The sequence below is a fragment of the Monomorium pharaonis genome, chromosome 8, assembly GCF_013373865.1.
Source record: "Monomorium pharaonis isolate MP-MQ-018 chromosome 8, ASM1337386v2, whole genome shotgun sequence".
NCBI lineage: Eukaryota > Metazoa > Arthropoda > Insecta > Hymenoptera > Formicidae > Monomorium > Monomorium pharaonis.
In genome coordinates this window covers 20,998,092-21,025,762 of record NC_050474.1, presented here as the reverse complement: position 1 = coordinate 21,025,762, position 27,671 = coordinate 20,998,092, and the positions used below count along the sequence as shown (strand labels likewise).

At 40.9% G+C, this 27,671-nt stretch overlaps 1 protein-coding gene across 8 annotated transcripts in view; it reads left to right on the top strand.

Annotated features, from left to right (window-relative positions):
* LOC105836922 (tyrosine-protein phosphatase 99A) overlaps positions 1-27,671 on the top strand; it is a 282,921-nt gene that overhangs the window by 221,938 nt on the left and 33,312 nt on the right. For all 8 annotated transcript variants that reach the window (XM_012681300.3, XM_028190075.2, XM_036291454.1 and 5 more), the window contains one exon: positions 23,121-23,302. In XM_012681300.3, the coding sequence (XP_012536754.1) occupies positions 23,121-23,302 (182 nt within the window). The remainder of the gene's footprint in view (positions 1-23,120; positions 23,303-27,671) is intronic.

The following is a 27,671-nucleotide window of genomic DNA, read 5'->3' as shown; positions in this document are numbered from 1 at the left end:
TCAAATGGAGCCGATCCGATCGACCGAACGACACCGGGGCGGCGGCAGCGGCGGCGGCAATCGGCCGCATCGGCGACATGGAGCGGAGATCGACATTCGATAGACCTATCGATTATATATAACTCGGAGGGGGGGGAGGGGAGAGAGCCCGGGCACACGCGGACGACCATGGATATTTCTCGTCGAATTTGAATTTCAAGCCCCAACGCGCAAATAGATTCAATTTTTAACGAGCACCGTTGTCCGTCGCGCGCATTTGCCTCGCCAGTTGCGGACGCGCCGCGTCGACCGAGTAACATTACAACTCGCTCGCGCGCCGCCATTCGCTCGCTCGCTCGCGCGCGCCGTCCATAAATGTAAATGAAATTCCATTGTCAGGCGAGAGGTTGATGTTCGCGTTGTTTGACAGGTGCGGCGGAAAGAAAGAGCGGAGGTCATCTCCGGCGGCACAAAGGACCCCTCCCTCTCTTCCCTTCCCCGGATTCATATTTGTCGCACAAATCGCGTTGCGGTTTGCCGCGGTGGGGTCTTATCCAGCTATCGGCAGTAATTTCACCTAATTCCGATGGAAATAACACGCTGGTGAGCGACAGAGAGGCGAATGTGGAAGGATTGCAAGCCGATTGTAGATGGTTGCACGATAAGCCGCGGATAACTGGCGGGGAGAAATACGAAATAAGTAATTTCGCTAAGAGAATAGCCCGCCATTATTACGCAAGATCGATAACGACAGTCACGTTAAATTCTATTGTGCGCCGGTGGCTCGGGGGCTTAATGCGATCCGGAAATGGAAAGGGCGGTAGGGGGGAGAGAAGGGACGTGAAAAACGTAGAAATGGAAAAATGCTCGTGGGATATCGCGGTCCCACCCCGCGAGGCTGAGATTAGAATTAAGGTGAAAGGGAAGGTGCGAGGACATTATCGGGCTGGTCCATAAATTCAACAAGATTAGTCCACCGCGAATCTTACACCCGGTTGTCCCACTGACTACTGTTACTTACCGCGTCGTACAATCTTGTGTGGATGCTCTTTAAATCGCACATGGAACAGCCACTCGCAGTCTCATCTCGACGTTAACGTTAATTAATTCGCCCTAAGAATCGTCCGTTGTCAAAAATTCTCGCTATTGAATCAATTAAAACTAGAGGCGATTATAGAAAAATTGGAGCTACTATTATTAATAATTTATCAGCGAATATATTCCCTCCCCTCCCCCCCGAGCCGCTGAATCCGGCCTTATTTGGCGAATTTCTAATAGCGCATTCGGCCGCTCGTTAGGAAAGTAGGTTAATTTTTTAAAATCGTGTTCTCTCCAAGCGATAACACGAGGCCGGGGTAATCCTCTCGTTACGCAGAGATAATGCAGCCACGTTTTTATTAATTATTATTAACCGCCTTTGACTGAGGTCGGCGTAGTGATTTTAATACCAGGTTTATTATTCCACCGCTTCCCATACAGTACAATCGCTTTTCCCGCATTGAAAAAAAAAAATCGAAATATTCAAAAGCAAATGTTACGTTTTCTCCTTCGATATTTATTGGCTATAAAAAAATTGATTGTGATGATAGAATGCATTTCTGTGAAGTACCTCTCGTGTTTTTTATTATGATTTATTTACTAGACAGGAAATTTTATTTCGTTATATTTAAATAAACATTCATTTTAAAATAAGCATTATATCCTACAAATAAATTTTTTAGTATTTTTTTCTTAGATTATTTAGTCGGCAAATCTATTTTCCATTATCATCGGATTAAATCTGTTTCACGACGACCAAGACTCATTTGATGTTTTTTTAAAATTCACTCCCAAAAATGTATTGAAAACGTTTATAGCAGGATTTGATTCGAGCTATACGTTGTAATTCTAAGGATAAAAAGAACTTTTCAGTTTTGTTTTAGAATTAATTCTTGCGAGGCAACAATAAGATTTTTGATACGAAAAGTCATACGCACTTTGGAAATGACACACGACTGCATGTCGCGTTAAACTCGCACATGCAGCAGTTGATTACTACAAGCCACAGGCGTGGCGCAGAAGGGGAGGAGACAGGCAAGAGTAAGACGAGGCGACAGGGGACAGCGGGCGAGTCAGAGTAGATAACCTGATAATCCACCGAATCAGCAATTAGTACACATTGGAATAATTAACACCGATCTGCCGTTAAATCCTCGAGCAAGACACCTACGCTACGGCGGAATTCTCAATTACAAAGAGAGATCGCATGCTCGTCACGGGGATGCTTCGGCAACTATTATTTGCGGCGCCTACGTAACACCAAAGTTGGCCGAACCGAAGCAAGAAGTTGCTCGACGAAGGGGAACATGTACCGCGCGAACAGTGAATCGAGTAAATATTTAGTTTGCACATAGAGTTTCCGTCTTTGATAATCACAGTTCTCGATTAAAATTGCTTCGCGACACGCGCTGTTTTAATATCTTATTAGGGCGCAGTCGATATTTCGTATCGATCGACCGACACAACGAAGAAGAGAAGATGTTCACGGAATTAATAATTATGAAACTTCTTATTATAACTTTGTACACAAATTTCGTGACATTTGATGGTTAAAAGCCCCTCGTTCTACGTAGCGAGATTTTTCTTTAATTAGATGTTTCTCTTACCAGGGGGTTATCGTGCCGATCTTTATATCGGCTATCTAAAGAAAACGCAATTTCAGTAAATTGACAAGGTAGCCGTGCAAGAGTACGTTCTTTTGATCGCGACCTACTTCTTTATCGACAGTTTGACAGATTAAGAAGCCATGTAGTTATTGCCCGGCAGCGACCTGTATCGCAAAGATAAAACTCCGGGGCTGGTAATATCAACGAAAAAAAAAAAATAATAATAATAAATCGATAAAAAAATTTTACGTTGTACCGCGGCAATCATTGAGGAATGCAATCAACGGTAACGACGCGTCGTAACTATTATTCGTTCCGTGGTTATTTATTAACGTGGTAAGGAAACGCAAAATGCAGTTTACGATTGTTGCAGCCTCGCACAAAGATCGTTCTGCCCTCTCCCTCAACCCTCCCCCGAGCTGCCCTCTTATTGCGCGAGTTCCGTAAACCCCCTGTGGTCCGCTTTGCAAATACACTTACCGGCTTTTACTGGCTATCGAGTGCCGAGAACTCCTCCACACGTAATATCTTAACGATCGGAAAGAAAAGCTTGGTGAAACGTGCTCTATGATCTCGAAGAGCTCGTTCATAACGTTGAAACGTACAAGCCGTCGTATATCGAAAGCGAAGTTTTATCGTGAGGACGGTGTATATTTTGTGTTTTAAAACCTTGAGAATATATTACTCGGACAATTCTACATCATCCAAATGTCGTTCATAACTTGAAAAAGAAAGTTTCACTGTTTTCGAGGAATCCTACGTATTTATTTTTTCAAACGAAGAACATTGTTAGTTATAACTATTATATATAGAATTTTACTTTAAATAAGCAACAATAATAACGTACAGATACTTTCCAATAATTAGTGTGCATGTAAGGCTCACTGAAGACTTTTGTACTTGTAAAGGAATAATTAAAATTAATTGGAAAATGTCGTGGCCCATTTATAGATAAGATTTACTGAATTAAATTTGCTGTCGTTAAAACGTCTTTAGACAAATGTCTGAAGGACATGTTAATGATGTATTTATTAAACGCGTGTATTGTTTGGACTAGCCTTATTAGCACGAAAAAATTTGGACGGTTCGAAAACACAGTATTCTCCTTTCGACTCACCGAGCAAGTTATAACTTAATTGTGCTACTTAGGGAAAATAGGACGATTATAATCAATCATTCCTTTAAGTACATCAGTGATAATATTGAGCACTTTGGAGGTTCCTTTACAGCACATTCCATACTTTGGCGACGCTTTAATTAACCTCCCTCCTCTTAGGCTCTCTCTCGGCGAATAGACAGGCTCGGGGGTATGAAACTCTGCCAAGGAAATTCCTGACGATTTCGCATCTGACGGTCTCTTTAACGAAATGAGTTTCAATTTGACTGAATATACACGCGGCTCCTCCTCCTCCTCCTCTTTCTCCTTCCCCTCCTCCGTAGTCAACGGGGAGGAGGGATCAGGGAAATATTTAAAATTCCCAACTCGAAATTTCAGTCGTCTAGAATAATGGGAATATTATGGGTCACGTCGAAGTTGTGATTAATTAACGACTCGTTACACGGAACCTAAATCACACGGTATATTAATGCTTCTCGGGTATAATTTACTTTCTGGAACGTTTCCCTATATAAGGCTAAATTTAATTGATTTACTTCGTATCTGTGTATATATTAACGCGCGCGGAAGTCTTTAACTTTATTGCTTTCTCTCCCCTCCTCCCTCCCTCCCTTCCTTCTTCCTCTCGATTTTGAACGAAATTGATGACGGAGTTTTCATCGATGAAAAATAGCCTTCAGGGTTGTAAAAATCTATTCAAATCGAATTTATTATCATCAAGCGTATTATTTATCACCGTTGTATGATACGAAATAAATCCGCGCTAAAACGGAGAACGATAAATAGGGAGAGAAAGAAGTGAATGACGATCGTAAAATAATGGTAAAGATTCAATTACGGACTCTTATCAGAACGAATCGGCGCGGCAACGGTTCTTGCCGCGAACTGCAACGGCGAGCATTATCATAAATCAATTTCTGGCGGGCATCAGAGGACACCGAAGTGCGTTAACGGTCCCATTTCAGCCGTCACCGAACGTCAGGGCCGCGGAGGGAGGAGGACAAATGCTAATTGCATTCGAACAATTCGAAGCCGGCCAAACGCGGAAATATCAGCGGGCGTTACCGCGTGTTCTCGCGGCATAAATAAAAGATTTTCGCGTTTCAAAACGTTAATTTGCACACCGCGCCGCCATCTGCCCTGTGCCTACTCGCGGTAAAGATATTAACATATGAACGGGCCAGTATAGTACGCATTAATGTGCAATATTCATATGGAGATTTCACTCGAAGAGTATTATGGATCTAACAACCCGTGGCTAACCTATTTACATAAATGATGACATCCGGCGCGATTTAGTTCCACGGTGACTTATGGACCGCCACGCCGTCGATGCACCGGACATGTAAATGCATCGAAATAGTCTTCGATCGATATTTCACCGGGGTGCCACTGAATCGTTCATGAAAGGAAATCACGACATGAAGGCGCGAATTTGCAAATCTTCGTTTCCTAGACATTTAAAATCGGATTTACTTTAGGAATATTGAATAATCGGGAGAGCAGATATTTTCAGGATTTTTTAATGAAATCCTTTTTTAGTCTCGCGATTGAGCAAAAAAAAAATGTGTACCGTTGTAATTTTAGCAACACTTGCATTTTTATCCCGTCCATTATAATAAAGGATATAAAATGTATAAAAATTTGATGAAAAAAAATCGCGCCCATTTCAGGTCACCTCGAATGCCTCGCGATGAGCTCCAGCGTGAATTTTATACCGATATTACGGCACGAATCAACTATCGCGTCTCCAACTGCAAATCATCAAACGGTGATTGCATTGAGATTCGCCTCCGTACCAGATTAATTGCCCGAGGATGTATGACGCGTGCTTCCTCTTTTTTTTTTTTATTCAGCGTGAATATTAGCCAATTTCGCGACAATCGATGCTTCCTCCCGCACACGTCGCGATTGCGACGGTAATTCGTGCATTAATTCATCGATAAAATCTTCTGCCCAATAGAGCTCGAGCGTAATTCCAATATGTGGAAGGAGGCAAAGCCGTTTGCTGTTAACGCTACATCGATTATTATCGATATTTCGTTGCATTGTATTTAATATCATGCAAATAGCTCTACCATATTTTACGAAATATCATTTTTTAATTCACTCATGTATGCTTATACGGCAACGTAAATTTCAAAAAAACTTTATATAAACACGACTACTTTTATACATTTATATTAATTTATTTTTCTAACGGAAAATTAATTTAATTAGTTAATCAGAATGAATTTATCCGTTCTTTCCTATTCACTGTTTTTTTTCTTTTTGTTATTGTACGTACAAGTTTTGTTATTGTACATACAAGTACACATGAAATACAGTTTTATTACAAGTCTTCGTTGCCGGAGATTTTTTATATCAATTTGTATATCTCGAAAAAAAATCTGCACGTGACGTTTATGAAAAAATTTAACTCACGTCAAACGAGAGGAGACAAATCTCAAAATTTTTAACAAATAGGAATATACGATAAACAAAATATAATATTCCGCGCCACAACTGTGCAGTGAAAACCTTTAATAACGAGAGTTGCGGCTAGCCGTGACGTTTACTTTTCGTTAACTAAATTTGCATCCGCGCGTCGCGTCGATAAACGTCGATAATGATTTTCATTCGATCGATAGGTGTCAAAATGACGTTGCGTGCATGACACGCATTTTGCCCATTGTTCCACGGCACGTGAAAACGCGTTCAACGAAACTGCACGTCCATGCCTCGAAAAAGCCCGTGATATCGCCCCAATATTCGCGTCGATTGAAGTCAGAACTTGTAAAGAGCCACGGGGAGAGCACATGGTTCGCCGCATATATGAACAATTTGAAATATTGAATAATTCAATAATTATCTCTTTTCATACATAACGTGTTAATTTCTTTCTCAATTGAAATTTTCCCTCGTTTGAAAATTTTCTCGAACGTCACATTAATCACAACTCGGTTGAGAGGGGAGGGGTAAAAAAAAGGTGGATTTAATTAGCACATTATCACGCTATTTACGGGCTAATTTATTCTGTTCTACGTAGATATAATTTCCATTCGCGCTCGTAGGTACGGAGCATAATCCAGCAGTTATAATTTAATGGAAAACAATGAAAACGTCCGACAATGGGCGCGAGGGTGTTAGTGCATTTACGATTGTGCGATACGATAGTGCGAGGCAATAACGGTCGAAAGGGAGCGTGTCGTACGCGCCCGAACGAGTTTTTCATCTGTCGGAAACCTTTCGGCGCTATGATATTTTTGGTTCTATAACAATATCATAGAACATCCCGGCGTTATTAAGAATCGAGCTTCGTTTACCGCTACGACAAAAAATACAGTAAAAGAGTGGCGGCCATAAAAAGTTTTCGGGATCGAAAAACTTTTATTCGTTTTCCACCCATTCGTTCTCGGCCTTCCCCCTCTCTTTTTTTCACTCCCTCGTTTCCTCCTCGCATCCCTCTTGCTTTCCCTCCTTCTCATCTTCGATGGTGGTCGACGGTTACCGCACCGTCGACCGGGGGGAGAGGGGTGGGAAATCTCTCTCTTTTGTGGTGGATCTCTGTGATCCCAGTTCTCGTTTACTAGAATATCACATCTGCCGCTGGAAATTGAGAATCGGTCTCTGCTTTTAACGCCGTACGACTTTCATCTCTCGCAACACACCCTCTATTTTTACCCTCTCAATGAAGATCGGTATGCGCGCCCCCAAGATTCGCCTCCTTCCCTGGCGTGTCGAGCTTTACGCGCGCGTCCAGCTTATTTCAATTTATTCCGCCGCCGCCGTCGCCGCCATCGAGCGTATACCATAACGGTGTCACGCGTAATAAACCACGAGACTTGAATAATAACTAGACGCGGAGAGTCGTCGAGTCAACGCGAGTCACGCGAATGGAGAGGAAGACAAATGGCCGTGGTATAACGAATTGTGTTCAGCTTCTCGAAAATTTTCCCCCGGTGTTTAGCAAGAGAGCTCCACTTATCAGGCATTATCTTTCAATCAGAATCGAAATTTAACGCGACGAAGATTAATTTCATCGAGATTTTTTATCTTCGAGAGGGTCAACGAACGGTCAAAGCAAAGCTCGATAATATTTCTCATGTGATTTTATTTGTTTATTACAATATTAAATTGACAATCAGTTTAACAATACTGCCAATTATTCAACAAGTATCTATCGTGACAATAAAATCTTCCCCCGAAATAATGTAAAGAATTTGTTGTGAAAAAAATGTTATGCGTGTTATCTAGTTCGATCAGTGAGATCAAAGAAAAACAAATATTATTGAACACGAAGATTCTGCTAAGATTGTTCGATGAACTCTTCTTCCGATTTTAATTGTGCTACACATATCACGGTCTTGTCTCAATTATTGTTTATTTTAGTCTTTGCTTCCGAGATTCGTTAGATCGTTATTTCGGATCAAATAAATTGTAGCGCCGTTTGCAACATACGAAACTCGACGCGATTGGAAAAGGATCGATTGCCTCGGATCTCGGATTCGGCGCAATTTCCTTTTCGAATATCTCACGGTGAGAGCGCGGGGGCATCGTCGGATGGTTTGATCTTACCGCGGATCATTTCGGTTTCCTAAAAAGAAGCTTAACGCCATCGAGGAGGACTCTTAATATAGAATCGAGAGTTCTTTCAACGGAAAAGATGCTCGACGATCAAATTGAACGCGCGTTTCAGTGGAATGGCACGTGAAAAATGAAAAGGATGCGCGCCTGTGAGCACAAACGATATCTGCAAGGGAAAAAGGTCCGCGTATGGTCAGACGGGGCGAGGAATAGAGAGTCGGCGATGCGTGGCGATACCGGACCCTTTGTTCCGACCCGCGCGAATCGCCAGATTGCACAAGTACCCAAACAGATTTCCGCATAAAGTGAAGTTAACCGCCAAAATTATGCTTGACTATAACTCGCGGAAATGAACGTTTATCTCGTTTTCGTCAAAATTTCTCTCCAAATAAGCTTCCGGAGCTTGAAAGCAATAAATTAACTTACAAATATCGAGAATTTTCCAACTCTTTAGGAATGACGGTATATTTTTTGACATCTTGATATTTTTTATTTTACATCAGAATTTAACGAGAAATACTGTAATTCAAATCGACAAAACTGTCAGCTATTTTTGAAAATCGAATTATTTTACTTTACTTTTGGAATTATGCATTTCAGAATCTAGTCGCCGCAAATATATTAGAGGAAATCACAGAAATCTTGGCGAGGAATCGAAAAATTTACCCTAATTAAATTCTAAATTCAATAAATGGACTGTCGATTTCGCAGAGATGGCGAGGAATAAAATTTCTCGCGTTCCATTTCTAGCTCAATCCATATACTTTTACGTTTCCATTTCAATTGGCACGGTGACACACCGTGTGTCCCGGTCGTTTCCGTTATCGCGGAAAGAACAGACGGTTCGTCAAATCCCCGGGATAACGCGCGTTACGCGACGGTCGGCGTATAAATTACGTCGTAATACGGGATAGGCGCGTTGTGTGCCGTGGACATCGTTAACATGCACGCGGGTGTATACGCACAATCTCTCGCACACAGGACGAGAGGGCGAACCGATGCGGACAGCGGTGGACGCCAGCGGGCGGGCGGACGTGCAGGCCTGGTATCCCTCTTGGCCATACGTTATTAGAGCAGTTGCGAAACGGTGAGCTTGAGGTCCCTGATAGCGCGGCATCGCAGCGCAGTCGAGTCGAGAGATCCGCCGCTGCGTACGTTTGCTGCTGCGAACGTTGGTTACGCGCTTACCTGCCCGGCAGGCCAGATTTGATACGACGGCATTGTGTGCGCTTCCGACGAACGAGAAGGATATACAGGCGTGAGCGAGCGAGCGAGCGGCGGATAACGCCGCTATACGACTCGCATACTAGCGAGAGGGTGTAACGAGCCGTGCGTAATCGCTATCTGAACTTAGGCGATACGCATCGACGGCGTTGCGTCACGACGGCGCATTCGAAGGAGAGAAAGGAACGAGTTACGGTAATGCGCGCTCGCGAAAGAGATAGCTCGAGCAGCGAGATCCAGTCTATTCTATTTCGCGAACTCTCTCTCTCTCTCTCTCCCTCTCTCTCTCTCTCTCCCTCTCTCTCTCTCTGTCTCTGTCTCTGTCTCTTCTCTGTGCATCGGCCTGAGCTCTTTCCCGCCTTCGCGAATGACTACTTAATGCAGAATCACGGGTACGGGTACTAAAATTACAATTTCTCTGTCTACAAGAGAAAGAAAGAGAGAGAGAGAGTTTAGAAGATGAACACTTACAATTAAAAGCTTCGCTGCAATAGCAAGCTAATGCATTTTTTCTTGAGAACTTTTCAGATTGTTAATCGTGAGCTTTAAGTACTCTTGCCGAGTTAATTTGATTTTTCGTTTGCATTTTCTTGTAAAAAAGAACGAGAAGGATACTAGTGTCAATCTTTTACTATTATAGATTCTTAAGTTTAAAGGGATATTAAGACTGCTCTGTATATAAAATGGATAAAGTAATTTATGACTAATGCGTGTACGTACAACTTTCTTCTTGAAGATTTGAAAATTAAATATCTAAAAATTGGTGTTATTTCAGTTTGCCAATATATTACCTGTAAAAACAACTGCAAGTTGAAAGAAAACAAGTTGCAGAAATGTTTTATAAACATGAGTACTTGAGTATCTCTGATGCATCAAAAAGATAAAAACTAGTTGAGATGTAATCATACGAATTGCTTGTGATTACTTAACTTGAAAAAATTTTTTATTATTATTTGTGATGATTTTTACATTCTAATTAAATATATTAATGGTTATATCATTGCATATTACTGATTGCTTGCAATTTTTTAGCATTTGAAATCATTATATATCAAAGGAACCGAAAAGTAACGCCGTTTTTAATAATGTAAACAGAATGTACGCTATAAAAAAAGTAATTAAAATTATTTTATAAATAGTATGTAAAATTCATACCATTTATAGTGGAACGTACGCAATTTTTTCGTATTTTTACTTCTAATTATATAACTGTATGTTTATATTAGACGAAAAAATATATTTGCACAATGATATGTAGTTGCGGGCTGCCAACTACAGATATATTCAATACAATAATTAATGCTATTGCAGTATAAACATTGTACTTACATTAACAGCAAATATTATCGTATTGAGTATTATGTAGTTGGTAGTATGTAGTTGGCAGCCCGCAACTACATATGTTATTGCTTTTTATTACTTTTTTATTCGGTGTATTACTTTTTTTTCTGTGCATAATTAGAGACAAACACGAAACAAATGTTATACATTTCCACCTACAAACTATGTGATTTTACAAATCTTATTCATGCAATTCTACAGAATTTTTTATGGTATAGTTTATTAATATAATTTATTGTTATAAACATTATTTTTCGATTTTCTTAGGATACAGACTTTATTCAACGTTTAAAAAGATAAGAAAAATTTAAAAATAGATACGAATTCTTAGTAAAAAGAATCTATTAAATTTTATTTTCTCGCTGCCGAGAGAGGTAAAAATAATCTCGGGTAAATATTCTTGGATCGGGAAAAGGTTCGCGAATTCCAAAGTCTAGGAACGCCGCTCACTGCTGACAAACAGTAAAATTGCCAAAGGTGACAAAACGCAATGTTGCCTAAAACGTCTATTGCGCTGCGGTATCGTTGTCAATCGCGCGGCGCACAGAATGCCGCCGGAACAAAAGCCATCGAAAAAACAAACGTCGCGCGCAATATCGACGCCGGTTTCAATCATCCCGCTACTCGTGTGCTCGCGCTTTTTTAAAAGTATTTCGTACCGATCGGGAGAGAGAGAGAGAGAGAGAGAAAGAAAGAGCGCGCGCTCATTCGTAGCGCGAAGGAAAATGTTTGTTTACGCGTGTGGAGCCACGGAAGCAAATGGTTACGCGAGAATGAAAATAATCTATTACCAGGAGGAGGGAGGGTGAGGGAGAAAGGGACACACGTTAGAGCGCATCGCCGAGGAACGGAGATCAATAGCGCACTGCTGGAAAACTCGAGATTTTCCGCGCTTTCGTCTCTCCCCTCTCCTCCTTTTCGTTGTTCGCCGTCGTTCTGTGCATTATGGGTGTACTTTTGCTTGTAACGCGCACGCGAGGTAAACGGGCGGGCGCGCGCGCGTTGTTGGAACCACCTACCGGGAAGACGAACCGGCTCGTAAAACTTTGGATCAGCCATTCGTAAAAGCATCGGTACGCAGAGAATTTACTCTATATACACAGCCGTTGCAATTTTGCGACAGACAAAACGGGTCAACTTTGTCCCCCAACGAACGGCAATCGCTGTAACGTTTGTCGCGATTCATCACGAGAGAGAAGAGGAGAGGCCCTCGTTGAATTCGTAAATTTGTTTTTCGTTAATCTTCTATGTGTGTATTTTTTCTCCCCTTTTCCCTCCCTCTCGCTCCCCTTTTTGGCCCGTCCCCGAAGTTTTTCGATTCGATGTTTTATTGCGTCGTTATACAATGGCTTGATTCGAACCTACCTATCTACCAACCTACCCTGCTCCCCGTGCGAAACGGACCCGCCGTGAAATATTTCACCGCGTAGCTTCCTTATTTCGCATTCGCACGCGCCGCGCGAGTTCGAGAGTTCGCCCCGCATTTCGGAATGTCGCGCTTTACGTGTACCACCCCTCCCCCCGGCAACCGAGATGATTTATCGCCCAAGGCAAATAAATTCCAGCGGCAGGCTTACAAGAGTTCGCGTCTAGTTAATACGTCGCAAATGGCGAAATTTATTATCCATAAAATACGTCAATCACGCCGCGGGCGCGCGATTTTATCCGGGGCGCTCGTCAACCTGCGCGTTCGCGCGCGCGGGACTGTGGCGGTGGCGTACAATAATCTCGTCGTCAAACGGCCAGCCGGGGAGATCAATAAGTGCATCGAAGGCAAATTTGAAAAATATATATATATACATACGCGTCCGGCCGCGGCGCGTTGATTTATGCATCACGCACACGCCCGAGCGCGGCCGATGGCTTACATTATTTTTAATCTCGGCTTGATCGCGCCGCTGTCATTTTCGACACACAGCGCTCGTGGACGTTCAAAGTACGATGCGCCGCGCCGGAAGGCCCCCGTCATCGTCGACGGGGACGCCCGCGTAACGTTACAACGCAGTGCACAAAGCCTGCGGAATATAAATCCATATTTTCTCGTGGAAGCTCTTTCGGCGCGCAGCCGAATGAATACTCGCGACCTAGATAAATAAATATTAACCCCGTGACGGTAAATATCGGTAAACGCGTGCGATAAATCTCGGGACGATTCGCGGCGCATTCTCCTCCTCGAAGATACGTCGCCCATATAAAATTGCATTCTCGCATTCACCTGTGTAAAGTACTAACCGTTAAATTATTTATATGTCGCATCTGTAATTTAATCCTGCGGTATTACTCATATTTTCCTGCATAAAAAAAGAAAGTAGTCTCAAGTTTACAATCATTGTCTCATATATACAAGTAAAGACACATGAAATCTTCGTTAAAGAGTTTGATAATCTTGCTTACGTTTTGTGTAGTTTTATTGAAAAAATGCATCTTTATTTGAGAATAATTTTCTTGAATGGAGGAGAAAAAGTATCGGACAGAGAGAATATTTTATTAGAATTAGAATTTTTTAATACTATTATTATTAAGACAATCACATTGTGCTCTTTAGGGAAATATTATAATATTGAAATAAAAATATAACATTTTGTTGAAATTTAAGATTATAATTCAAACTTTTTATAGATTTCAAATTTTTTACTTTTGAGTCAATTGTTACATTAATGATTTAATTTTTTTGTGTGACGTTAGTTCTACTCTGAATAGAATATTCGCATAATTCGCATAATTAATTTTTAATTTACAATTATGAGTAAGTTGTATCCGATTAAAATTTCTCAAAAATTGTAAAAATAATTAAATTACACATTTTTTCTTAAATAAAATACAAATATTTGTTCTAGAAACTTAAAAGTATGAATTTTTAGAGATTTAATAAATTTTTAATTAAATTTTTAGAGATTTTTTAAATCATTGTGAAGAGATGAAAAAGTAATCGGATTAATCCATCAAAGTCGCTGGTCAATTAAAAAAATTTTTTTTTCACTTTATAGGTTGCAGGGTTAGAACTGAATTAACACTATTTTAATATAAAAATTTATTAAATATTTAAAACTAAAATTTTAACAAACATCTAAATTCAAATTAACATCTAGAGGAAAAATTATCCAAGATTCACTCTCTTCCCGGGTAATAGTAACAAGTATTTATAAATGCTCATATAAATAATAACAGTAGATGAAAAACTGACATATTGAATATTTGAATAAAGGTTTTTCGAAATTTCGCTGTTATTGAATTTGATTTCAACCAACTGGCACAGAGAATTATTTGCTGAAGATACGAGTTCTGATTAAGAGGGAAGAGGACATCTTCAAAGTGTACAGATCTACAGTGTTCAGGGAAATGCGTTATTCAGCATGGAAATGTATATCCGATTATCATTGACATTTAGGCAACGTCGTTCGATGGATGATACGCGTGTATATACCGACCGATAATTCGCGCTAATTTACTATTCCGTGTGAGCATAAACAATCGCGACATAAGCAGAATCGCGGCCCATCTCCGCGCGTATCTCTGCCTGTGCACTATAAAGGGTTGGCAAATCTCCGCTTAATTGTGCCGCAATTACCGCAATAATAATCGGAATAGCGGAAACGTCCTTCGTGCTCTTCGTGAATTTTGCGCGATTAACGCGCGACAATAAAACTATCGCGTCCGCCGTTCAGACGACTGGAGTCGTCCGACTCGTCTTCGGACACGGAATCCATGTGTATACCCAAGTAGTAAGCTATTCACAGTCGCGACGAACATTTAACAGCTCGCATAAAGAAGCTCGTATAAAGCGAACAGCGCAACGCGCCCGTAAAATAAATATAGCGTCTACTATATACACACCGACTTTTTTTTACGCGCAACAAGTCCGAGTCGTCACGTAATTTCGTGCGAAACGTGCGATTGTCTATATATAGACAAACATAAATACACGTACGTATACAGAGTGTCTCGAAATTCGCGAATTAACGTACCATGCACGGAGACAATTTTTTCTTAAAATTTACCGTCAAAATCTGCTAATTGATAGTAAATTTTACTAAAAATATAATAAATTTTGGTATACTTTTAGCAAATTTTATTAAAAAGTACAATTCCTTGAGGTTACACATCCTCCCATAATTACCAAATTTTTAGGGTAAATTTTAAGAGAAAATTCTCTCCGTGTAGCATAAAAGTCTGCAAAAAAGTGTAGCAAAAAATTTTGAGAAAATTAGTTAAAATTAAAATTACTTCTAAATTTTTATTTTAAATAACAGTTCTTGGTCGTGTAACCGCATAATTTCTAATTGGCCAACTTTAAGTTCTTACATCTTAAAAATTGCTGCTTGTGAAATACAATTCTACAAATAACTATTTTACTTAATTTTTCGAGTATTGTCTTCCAAGTATTTGATTTCGGGACACTGTATATAATTTTCAACGTATATGTACGTGTATATGCCGTGGCATATTAAATAATTACGTAATTTTGGCGTAATATCGGTGTCGTATTTCGTGGATATAAAAGTAGCGTTTAATTGCGCGCGATCGGCGGCGTTGGGTTCTGTTGCGATCGCGGCAATGCGATGGGGGACGCGTACGGTGAATTAATCCGAAATTATTCATCGCAAGAATACACAACGTTTCACTCCGCGTTTCATGCAATTTATTCTGCGTGCATCTCCGCGAGCGTGCACACGCATACCACGTAATGCGACGCCATATACCGAATGCATATGCGCGCGGTCCGCGCGCGACGGAAATATGTATGTGCATACAGGCGGCGAAGAAAACTGGGCCGAGCCGATCGCATTTCGTGTACACGGGCGATAAATTACACGTCACTCAAGCGGAGCGCGATGAATGGAGTCCGGTCGAAAATTCAAAAAATCGTGGAAAAATTCGTACACCCCTCCCCCCTCCCCCCGAAAAAATTCCAAATCCGATTTGTTAACGTTTTATTTTTTATCATTCGAGTCGCGTGACTGTCAAAGCCGATTGCGTCGACACATTTCGACGCCGTCGACTAGTCGACGGCGAGCCGCGACGGTAAAAACGTAATGCGAGGATAATGTGTCATTAGCGAATCGTTATTTCCCGCGCAAGATTCCTCCTTTGTTTAATCGTCCCCTTTTTCGCTTCGTTCTGCCTGTCGAACTGATTGCGAGTACGCAATCGAAAAATGACCCAAGTATTTCTGATGGATTAATTACATTGTTTTTCTTCCTTCGTGTTGTTTCCGAAGGCAGACTCCATGTCGACGTTTATTACGCAAAAAAAAAAAAATTATGTACATTCTTATTCGATGGCTTTGATCCAGAATGAGATCGTACAATAACAAAAATAAAATCGAGAAAAGGCCAGCAACGATCACAGCAGAACCATGGTAATCTTCAATAATATTTCTTATGTAACTTTATATACATTTTCTAATTGTTTGAACTTATCGTTCTTGTGTTTTTCATTGAAAAAAAACTGTATTTATCAATTTTTTACTATATGTTAAATTACGACTTAAGAGGTCGAAAAATTCGCTTATTACGATATGAAAGGGGATTAATTTGATTGATGACATTTAAAGGGCATCATCGGGAAGCTACTTTAATGCAGTTAATTGCTAACGTATCGGATAGTATTCGCGCGCAGCGTGGTGTGTGATGTAATTTGGCTGTCAAATCTAGCAGAACGCGCGCAGTTCATACACACGCGGCGCGTGGCGTGCCATCCCCGCTTTGTGCAAAGGAATCGTATATTCCGCCTGAATCGGTTTTCCCATCTGACTTCCGATTCGACATTTTCGCGCGCAACACACAAGAAAATTGATGTCCCGCGATGGCGCGCGGTGACAGCCGCGCGCGTGTCCCGCCAGATTTACCGTAACGCAATCGCCATGATCGTCGTAATTGAGGCGGGCCATCCATCTTATATTTGTCAGTCGATGAAATATACTTTATTGGACGTGGAGGACGTGGAGGAGGCGCGGAGCGGAAGGAGGGAGAGGGGAGGAAGGGGGGGGGGGAGAGATGGACCGCCGCGTGTGCAGCCGATCGCAATCGGACCTATAAAGTACGTGACACACGGCACAATACGACACGACTGGGAGAACGGTATTCCGCTATCTTCTCGTGCACGCGCAACGTTTCCTATATCCTCCGACGACAGGTGGATCACGAAGGAGCATCTCCGGCAATCTGGACGGACGGACGGACGGACGGTAGAATGGTTCGGGAATTGATTTATCGGGACGATACATCAATTCTTTTAGCGTATATATTACCGGGCCGCGCCCGACCGACCGCCGCCCGTCGAATGCGAGAAATCAATTATTATTATATGGAGTGCGCGCCGCGCGGCTTTCTCTCTCTCTAAGATGCTTCCATTTTTCCGGCGTTGGCTCTCGCCCGCGAACTTCCTTCTTCTCCTTTTCTTCCTTTCTTTCCTAATTTTTTTTTTTTTTTTATACACCGAACTTCGGCGAAACTTTATTATCAACTTTTGTTATCAAAGTTCCCAACTCATCTTGCGACTGGCGATGCGATAAATCTTAAAAAGATAATAAACAGTAATTTCTCGAAAACGAGTGGCGGCTCTTGTCTTTCTCCCTCGCTCTGTCTTTTCCCCGGGAATTCCCACGCGCGGGAGAAGAGTTCTCGGGCGTATTTTTTTCCGCGGTGCTTAAATATTTACGGAGCCGCGAGTCGAATCCCGTTGAATAATCCGTTCGAAAGGATCGTCAAAAATTTGACATCCGCCACCGTCGCCGCTGGATGATGCAAGGGGAGGGATTCGGTCCGTTCGACAGTTGGATATTATGCGGGAAACGCATATCAACATGTATCTAGAAACGCGCGCGCGGTCGCTCGGCCAGAATCCGGCCGAACATTGGGGATTTATCGGGATCGCACTGGCACACGCACAATAGGACCGGAATTATGAAAGACCCGGGCCGAAAGTTTTTGATAGGCTCTTTCTTCTCGTGTCGGAGATGGATTTAGGTTTTCCGAAACTAAAGTTTTTCATTGTTCCATCGCAATCCTCAGCCGAGCCCCCCTTTTATCCCGCCCGACAATGGGCTCTGGCCTGTCCTGTGTTATTGTATGCATCTCTTTTTCGCATTAATATGCCGGTCGGGGCATAAAAATTCACGCAGAAGACTAACAATCGGAAAGCTATCGGCACCGAGTGCGTCCTACTTCCACTACTATTTTTCTAGTGTTATTTTCCTTGGATAGACCTACAGTATTTTCTCTGGATGAAAATACGTCGAGTGCAAATTAAACATTTACAATTTTCGTGTATAATCGATAATTCCTTATAAGTAAGACGATTTTCTGATAATCTCGAGCTCAAAATATAAGTCGTAAATATGTATATTCATACACGTGCAAGACAAACGAGATGGCTGTTTTCGACATCTTCGTTGTAGAAAAATCAATATTGAACGGAGATCTTAACGCGTAGGTTCAAAGGACAGAAATCTTTGATAATTCATACGTGTTACGTTCCACGGATATTCGCATATATTTATCCGTTAATAATTTATATGCGTCGTCGTCTTTGGCGTGGCAAAAGTTTCAGGGAATTGAAAAGTTGGCAGCATCGGGGACGCGCCGCCGCCTCACGAAGCTCATCTTCATTTGCGTATCGGAAGTACGATCGCGGGAGGGTGGAGGAGGGGGGAGGGGGTAGTCAAAAGAAATCGCGGAATTGTTTTTCATTCGTGAACGAGCGAATAATTAATTGTCTCGAGTTTTCTGGAAAATACGCTTCTCTCCCGCGATGGGAAGTGGCTCGCTCGCGCGCCGGATTTCTTTACTCCGCGCGCGCGCGCACTGAGACAGCGGAGAGACGGAGAAAAATCAAGGCGAAAGAACTGAAACAATCAATTACGTCTCCGAGAGACGAGTCCTAATAAGAAAGTTGTTTCTCTCTTCGCGATAGAGAAACTTAATATGCCGCATGCATTCGTGCCCTTCCTCTCGCCACGGCGCGCGACTGAATTAAGTCCGCGGCGACGTTTGCTTAAGTGCGGCCTCCTGAAAGTGAATAAAGCGTTGCTTTTGCGCGAAAGCTTTTTCGAAGCTTTTAATCTAATTCCCGGTGAAAAGGGGGTGAAAAAAACGTACAAATACGAATGTCGTTCTTTTCCCTTTCGGATCGATATCTCGCCGGCCGTCTCACGCGCGCGGCGCGCATACACACACCTGTAGGCCCGTGTTGTAAATTTTCGTGTAAAATGTATCTCGCGTATCGAAAATTCAAACGAATTTGCCGCAGAATGCAATGACGCGAATTGCGCTAATTGGATACAAGTCGTCGATTGCTTTTTTCCGCGCCGAGCTTTTGGGGCGCAAAAATAACGCAAATAAAAACCGCGCGGGGCGACAGGTCATTTTTGCATTTAATTGCTGGATCATTCCCTTATCTCGCACAGTGGCAAATTGGCGATGGGGGTTTGTCGGCGGTAAATTGATTGTGTCCTATAGGCGGAATGTTGAACATATAGCGTGGCACGGGCGCGCGCGAACGCGAATATGCGTACGCGTCGGCACGAGGGAGACCGTATAACGTTATTCTTCATCCTTCATTTCCCCGTTGTTATTCGCGGCGTGCTGGTTCACGTTACCGAGTGTTTCCCCTAGCCGTGTATTTAACGTTAAACACGGGATTCTCGTCGTTATCGAGCGCGTTCCACACGATAGACCCATTTAAAGTCCGGAGCGCCGGAACACACGCTATAACCCTTAGGTCCTGTGTATAATGGAGGAATATTAGATATTATAGAAATAGAAATTGGTGCTTTAGGATCAGTGCCGTCAATGTCTATTGAACAAATAATGCATAATGGATCGATGATGGGGAAAGATTCAAATAGATTTAATATATTTTTTCAAAAAATGCATCTGTAAAAAATACTATTTGAAATAAGACGTTTATTTTGTATTTCTATATGTCATAGATAAACAAATCTCTATTATTTTTTGTTTGTCTTCTGTTTTTTTAAGAGTGCAAAATAAAAAAATAGTAGAGAAAAATTACCAATATTGTCACACCACTTTGTTTTTGTATAGTATATTTTCTTAAACAAAAGTTAAAAATAAAACTTTGACAACATGAATGTAAACTAGAAAGTTTCCAAATGATACGACAGAGATTTGTAATACTGTTTCATATTTCGTTAACAATTAATGTTAACAATTAAAAATAATTCGCAACGTAAAATGAATGTCTGGATCCCAAAATTGGCATAGTAGGTCATTTTCCTTTTCTTTTCTCTTAATGAAAATTTCTAGAGAAGCTTTTTACTTTGATATAAAATATTATATTATAAACATTTTAATTCCTATTCTTAATATTTCTCTATTATGCGCAGGACCTTACGTCTCTTTCGCGCGGTTAAAGAAGAAACCGAACGCATTTTTCTTTTCCCCGTGGGTGTGAGAAGCTGAGGGATGCGTTATTTTTTACACAGGGGAGACGTATCACGCGGATGAACCATGAATAAATGGCGTTTCATCGCCGTCGGAGTATAACGTGCCGATGAAAAATAAGGGGCCGGTAAACTACTTCGAAAATTAACGTTGTAGCGTACCCGAAAGATAACCGCACTCGCTGCAACGTGACAAATACATTACGTTGCGCAGGATGGTGGTGTGCGTGTATGTGTGTGTGTGTGTGTGTGTGTGTGTGTGTGTGTGTGTGTGTGTGTGTGTGTGGTGTGTGCGCGCGTGTAAAGTACAAGTACACACACGCACAATACCGGTGGAACGAATCGACCCGCGCGAATGCAAACTGTGGCAATTATTCGGACCGCAGCTGCGCAGAAACTTTCCCGTAACAGATCGCGCAACGATTAATAATCTATATTAATTACTGCAAAATGCAGATATGCAATTCGAAGACGATAAAATCTCCCCACCCTGTCGTGCGCCGCGTCTTCGACCGCTAATTAGTCTACGGGAATTACACGCCACTCTCGGCGCACCGCGTTGCGCGGGGGCGATAATAATTTCCGCGCCCGCCTTCCGTCTCGAAAAATCGCGATTAAATTTTCGCGACATTTCCTTTTCTTCGAGGGTTAAAGATTAACGAGCTGAAAATCGGAATTCGATCAGAATGTGTGAAGCGAATCATGTTACACTTATTTATTTTTATTTAATCAGTCGAAATTTACTTTATAATTTCGCAATCTTTAATTTTTGATACATAATCTGATGAAAGCTTAAGTGATTTGGATAAATATTCGCAAAGAATTTCTAGACAACACTTAGTCACACTATGTCACACTGCAGCGTGCTTAAAATTGGAAATATATACAATACTATAAAAACTATTATCTGATGGAAGATACTTTCCATTGTCTAATAGTATTTGTATTTATATATAATATAATATAATCTTTATTTGCTTCAGCATTACATTGCCAAGAAAGAGACTTGATTTACAATTTTTCTATCACACTCCATCCATTTGTTTAGCTATTCTTCTATTCTATAGTAACTGTATGTATGTGTGTATGTGTGTATGTTTGAATGTTTGATCAATTGCATGTCTATATTTAATATCCTATTATACCCTATAACATATCACATACATTTACTTCCATTCACTACCATAACATTTACTTAATTTAATTTAATTTAATTTAATTTAATTCGTTTACGCTTATATTTATTAACATTCTATTGCACTTATTTTGCCTTATCTCCTAGTTTTTAAAGATCTTAAATCTGAATTCCCTAGTTACAATCTTTAATTTTTTTATTTTCTAAATCTACTATTCTAAACCTACTTTGTATTTGTTTTTGTTTTAAAAACAAAATAGTAGATCAATATATTTGGTAACTTTTCTATTAATATTCAATAGTGATAAATCATAAAATAATTATTACAAATGAATTGTATTAAATGTATAACATATAAAATTTTCAACGAATAGATATCGAAATAGATGTTAAAGTGACGTTGTTGCAATTCTAATTGTATTAAATTATTGACATACTGTTTTATCGAGCAATATTTTTAGCTCCTCTTTTATATATATACACATTAATATCTAATGGTATTACTAAAATTATTACTGCATGTCTGAAAAGACGGTTTCAAATAAATTTTAAAATTTTATAAATATTTTAATGTATCGTAAATCAAGTGATTTTAAAATGTTGGACAAATTGTCTTCTCTTGATAGTTTTACATTAAAAATTTGAAACTTCTTTTTAGGTAACTTTAATGAAATTTTCTACGTATACTTCTTTTTAATTGTTATATTAGAAATAATATATCTCATGTTATACTTGTGTGACAAATATTATTTAATACACATCTATGATCTTATCACGTACATCAAGAGCGCACATGTATGTGCGTGTTTTTAAAAATTCTGACGAGCGGTCATCGAAAACTTTATTGAACTAATATCGTGTGTCGAAATAATTAAACTGTAGTGATAGATCGCATCTGTGTTGCAGCCACTGGGTATTCATCTCGAGTAAAGTCCGAAAAACCTCAAAGCTGCGATACGAAATTCATTACCTAATCGCTTAACTTTTCGAGCTTTTACGTGACGAGGCGAGGAATTCCTGACTGGCCCTTATCTTTTTCACGTGTTTTAAAACTAATCTTGAACATTATTTTTGTCGTGTATTTAGATTTTCTTAATTTATTTTTCCTGTTTTAAACTGATTATGAAATACCTGCAGTATTACAATATGTAGCTGTAAAGTAAGAAAACAGTCAAAACGTAAGAAAACAGTGTCGATGTTAACTTTAAGATAATTTTTTCGCAACGTGACGTTAAGGATTGCGTGCTGGAGTCATACGTGGTTATCTCAAGAATTGCGCATTTGCAATTTGAATACCTTTCACAGAAGTTCTATCTTTTCTTCACATCGTAGAATTCTCTAACCACCAACATCATCTCTTGGAAACATTTTCTTAACGCAGTTTATAGAAGAGTTCCGTGTAACTTTACGAGGCAGACTATAGACATATATTATCATATCGAGCCTTTCAAAATCGTACAACCTCCGTCCAAGACATTTCCTCTCACAAATCACGTAAAAAAAAAAGAGAGAAAAAATATCGGCCCGGGGAATATCGACGAGGATATTAGGTCGGCCAACTTGTACAGGATTTTTCGCAACGATTTTCAAGTTCCCCGCATATTGTGAACGTTCGTGCAACGATAGCGTCGCGCGTGACTTCCAGTCACATGGAGCGAACACAGTTGAATTGCAAATGTCATAACGCGGTGCATTTTTTTTTATTTCCAGCATCGACGAGGACGGCCCGTGGAACGCGACGAAGGAGATCATCACGCCGCACAACGACACGTTCTACACCGTCGAGAATCTGAGGCCGTTCACGGTGTACAGCTTCCGAGTGGCGGCGATAAATGATTTAGGACGCAGCAAGCCCAGCCAGGCGTCCTATTACATGGTGACCCTCCGCGAAAGTAAGTCTCTCGTGATTTTGATTCCTTTTTTTTATGTCTGTCTGTCTCTCTCTTTCATTACCTTCGTCATTTTTATTAATCAATTGCGTTTTTATTAGTTTACGTTGAATGAATTTGTTATCCTTTCTCAGGAATTAAATGAACGAGATATTAAATAATAGATTCAAAGAGGCACAGAGAATCACATGTTATAAATGTTGTTATATTATATCTTATAACATATAACATTGTAAAGTTAAATAATTACGTTATAGAGAATTTATTTAAATTTTATGTCTCGATAGAATGTATCTACATATCTGCAACGTTTCGATAAAACGTATTGTAAACATTTGCACGTATAATTAATTATTATAAATACTTGTATAATTTATTACACATTATAAAAATAATTAATTTATTTACATGTTAATGGTGCATTACTATACATATATTATAAACAATGTTACGCTTGTGGGAATTGCGGTGATGACACTGATTTCCCGTTGAATCGAAAACTGACGAAGATTGTTAAGTTACGTTTGACACACGAAGAAAATTTTATAGTAAAAATTACTATGGTAAATAGTGATCGCAGACCAAGGAAGGAATTACGAAAACTTCCTATGTTTATCGTAAAATTTATCTCTGAATGTAACCACAACCAACGCAAAGATGGTTCCCCGTTTCTCTCCCCCCCCCCCCCCTCTCTCTCTCTCTCTCTCTCTCTCTCTCTCTCTCTCTCTCTCTCTCTCTCTCTCTCTCTCTCTCTCTCTCTCTCTCTCTCTCTCTCTCTCTCTCTCTCGTGGCAGCGCTGTAATAGTAAAGTTTCCCATCGAGGGCCAATATCGACTTAGGATATCCTCTCGTCGCGTACATCTGCGTTTCAAGCCGATTCAATCGTCCAAATTACACCTCCCGCAGGCCATCAAAACGAAGTTTGTCGACCGCGATGACGCTGAGTGGCGTCATGCTAAATTAAATGGTTGACACCCTCCGGTCGTTAGCGCGCCCGGGGGAAAGCACAAAGCGTTTTACGACGACGACGACGAGGACGCGCGAAAGAAAGTGACGAAAACTCTCCGCCGACAAGAGGAAAGTCCGAGAGGAGGAGAACGGAGAGCGGGAGAGTATTGAGAGTGTGGCACGGACTAGTTCTTGGCATCCAAGAAGAACCGTCCAGAGGACGGCTAACTAAAGAGGCGCTAATTGCAGCCGGGGCAGCCGGGAGCGTGCAAGCAGGCTCGAGTCGAGCCTATTCTTTTTCCTTTTGTTTCCTAATTCGTTCTTCTTGCCACTTCTCGTTCTAGCTCCCTCTTTCCCTTCTTTCACTCTTTCTTCCTTCTTCTTTTCTCTTTCGGCGTTGTCATCGTCGTCGCCGACGTCATTCTTCCGCACATTATGAAATAGGTTGAGCGGGTCGAGTCTCGCGCAAGGCCAAGCGAACCCTATAAATTCCGTCGAGCGCGGCCCCGCGCAGGAGGATGGCTAGCAGCAACGGTGTAGCCATATATACGCGCCACGGACGACAAAGTTTGCGAGTGCGAGGACCATCTCTCCGTTCCACGCTCTCAACCCTTTTCGACCTGGATTCCCGCGCGTCGCTGATCCCAAGCCCCAATTACCGAGGGTGCTCGCACGCGCGCGCGCGCACGTGCACGCGAAGGGCGAACTCGCGGTCCAATGGGAATTAGGTGGCCCGTGGAATGTAACCGTCGTAGATGGAATCCCGGTTTATTTTCAACGCATGAACGAGTAAATGCGTGAGCACTGAATTCACGTCTATTACTACCCGTCGGTTTTTTCCTCGACATTTTTTTTTTGCGTTCCAGTTTTTTTTCCGTTGATCATTCATAAAGCACCTGCAAACTGTTATAGAACCAGTGAGAATAAACTAACGCTTAAACATTTTATGATTACACATGTTACAGTACAGATTTATTTTTTTGAATAATTAAAAGAATTTATATTAGGTTTGAATAATAATTAGTTGATGTTGCTTTTTAGAATTGTTGAAGGTTGAGATACCTCTGATCATTACGCGATGTTTATTATGTTATATATTTAAAATTATTGAGCTAATATTTATATTTGTGCAAATTATTATAATTGGTCGTAATTAATAATATAATTAATAGTTTATTTGGAAACTGGAAAGAGAAAATCGACATTCTTTGTATACTCACTCATACCTACACATACGTATCTTTTTTAATTATTTACACATTAATTTATGTTATCGTAGAGTGAGCAGCAACATATTACATTATTAACTACATAATATCATATTAATAACATGCTAATTAAGTTTTAAATTAAATGTATCGATTGCCGAATATTTTGGATATTATTCCCAGGTTTACTATTGCAACAAGTTTCAGTGTCACATTTCTTCCTCACGTCACAATTGCCTAAATTAACATTCACATTGTTAAGTATAATTTTATTGGGGATATTTTATTGAAAACATAGAGTAACTTCTATATACTTGTTGTCTATTAAAAACTTAATTTATCAAGTATTATTTACTATATTTGAAATGAATAAATTGTCAATGTAAACCTTATGCTGTTTATTATTTCAAAATTTAGAAATATCAGTTCTTCATATTTGAAAGAAAGACTTTAAAATACTCTTACATTTTGTACGTCAAAAATGGGGTAGGATATATGACTACGTGTGGATGAGACAATCATCCATCATCAGTTGAACAAAGAATACAAGAGCTAAACTAATTTATATTTTATATTATCTACCTCCTCTCTGCTCTTATACTCAAAAAGAAAATGTTTAATTTTAAGATGTTTTAGAAAATCTTTTAATATCTCTTGTACGCTACTATCGCTAATAAATTGATACAATTCGCTTATGGTTTAATATCAACAATAAAACACTGAAACTATATCAACTGATATCTGTAACATAAAGGTATGTAATAGAATGATTGCGTGCAAATTACATTTGTTTCTTTTATTTTTTCTAACTTCTGCGATCTAGATTCTCGCCCAACGCATATATATATATATATGTCCATCCTTTGCTTCTACCGCGTATTTTTCTTCGTAAATCCAACGAGCCTTTATACCATGATTCTACTGTCGGGACGCCTCGCATCAAAAACTGGAGCACGTTACCTGTCGCGTTACGCCAGGTTTATTTCGCAGATGGACTGTGCGTGCAAGAGCACAGGACCGCTTATTAGATACACAGAGAGGTAGCCACGTAACCGCGACCGGTGGCAGCTCATCGACGATGGTTCATCGTTCCGTCGCGCGAGATGGGAATAATTATCCGGCCGTCGAGACGCATCCGCATTGCCGAGCCGGATTTCGCGTATCGCGTATCGCGGAAATGCGCTGATCGTGCACGCACATCCGTGTCAATAATTAATTTAAATACCGCGAGAGACGCGCGTCACGCCCGCCGCGGGTGTATGACGCGGGAAAAATTCGACGGCGATATTATCCCCGGCCATCGTCCGGCGAATCGCGGAATCCTACGCGCGATTACCGCTCGCGTATCATCGACGTCGGCATTTTTGTCATTTCCCATCGCAATATCGCCACGCGCGATCCGATCAGCTGTGCTCGAATTAACGTTTCGCGATAACGTTCGTGACAAAATCGAGATAATTCTCTCTCTCTCTCTCTTCTCTATTTTTTTTTTGTTGCTTCGTTACTGCGACATACGGTCGTTTTCCCACGGTGGTTTAGATTCGATCGCGCCATCGAGCCGGTCCTTCTGTAACATTGGCGCAGTTGACGAATATCATATCGGGAAATATAATATTGTTGAACTTGAGACGACACGTGCGATTTATTTCGGCGCGATATTAAGTTGCGATAACGCGATACAGTGCGGGGGTACTTTTAAAACACAGCGCGATCGGAAAACGATACGCGCCGGTAGCGATGGGCGGCGAGGGGTGAGAAATGCGGTCGCGATGCATCCGCGTTGCATCGGTACGTGCTACGCAACGGCATATAAGTACTGCAGTAAGTATTCCCGACGTATTCCTGCGAATTTTGCCGCGCCGCAAAGTTTCGCGCGTCACTTACGCGAAATTTCCCGCGAGAGACGGAAGTAGTACACGCGCGCGTAGGGCAGACGCGCGTATCGCTGATATACGCGGCGGGGAACGAAACGACAATTTCCTCGCTCGTAATTCCTCAGAATCGGATGATGGATCCTCTGGTTTTCCCATCTGCGGCGCGCTTATCATTTTCGCGGGCGTTTTCCGTTTTTTTTTTAATTATCGGACGGGGCTCCAACGGAGAAAACAGCGTCGACGCGCCGCGCTCTTCGAAAAACGATATCTTCCGCGCGGTCATTGCGGTGCGACGCGCGATTCGTTTCAGTTTGCGAGCCGTAACGAAACGGAATTCGGCAG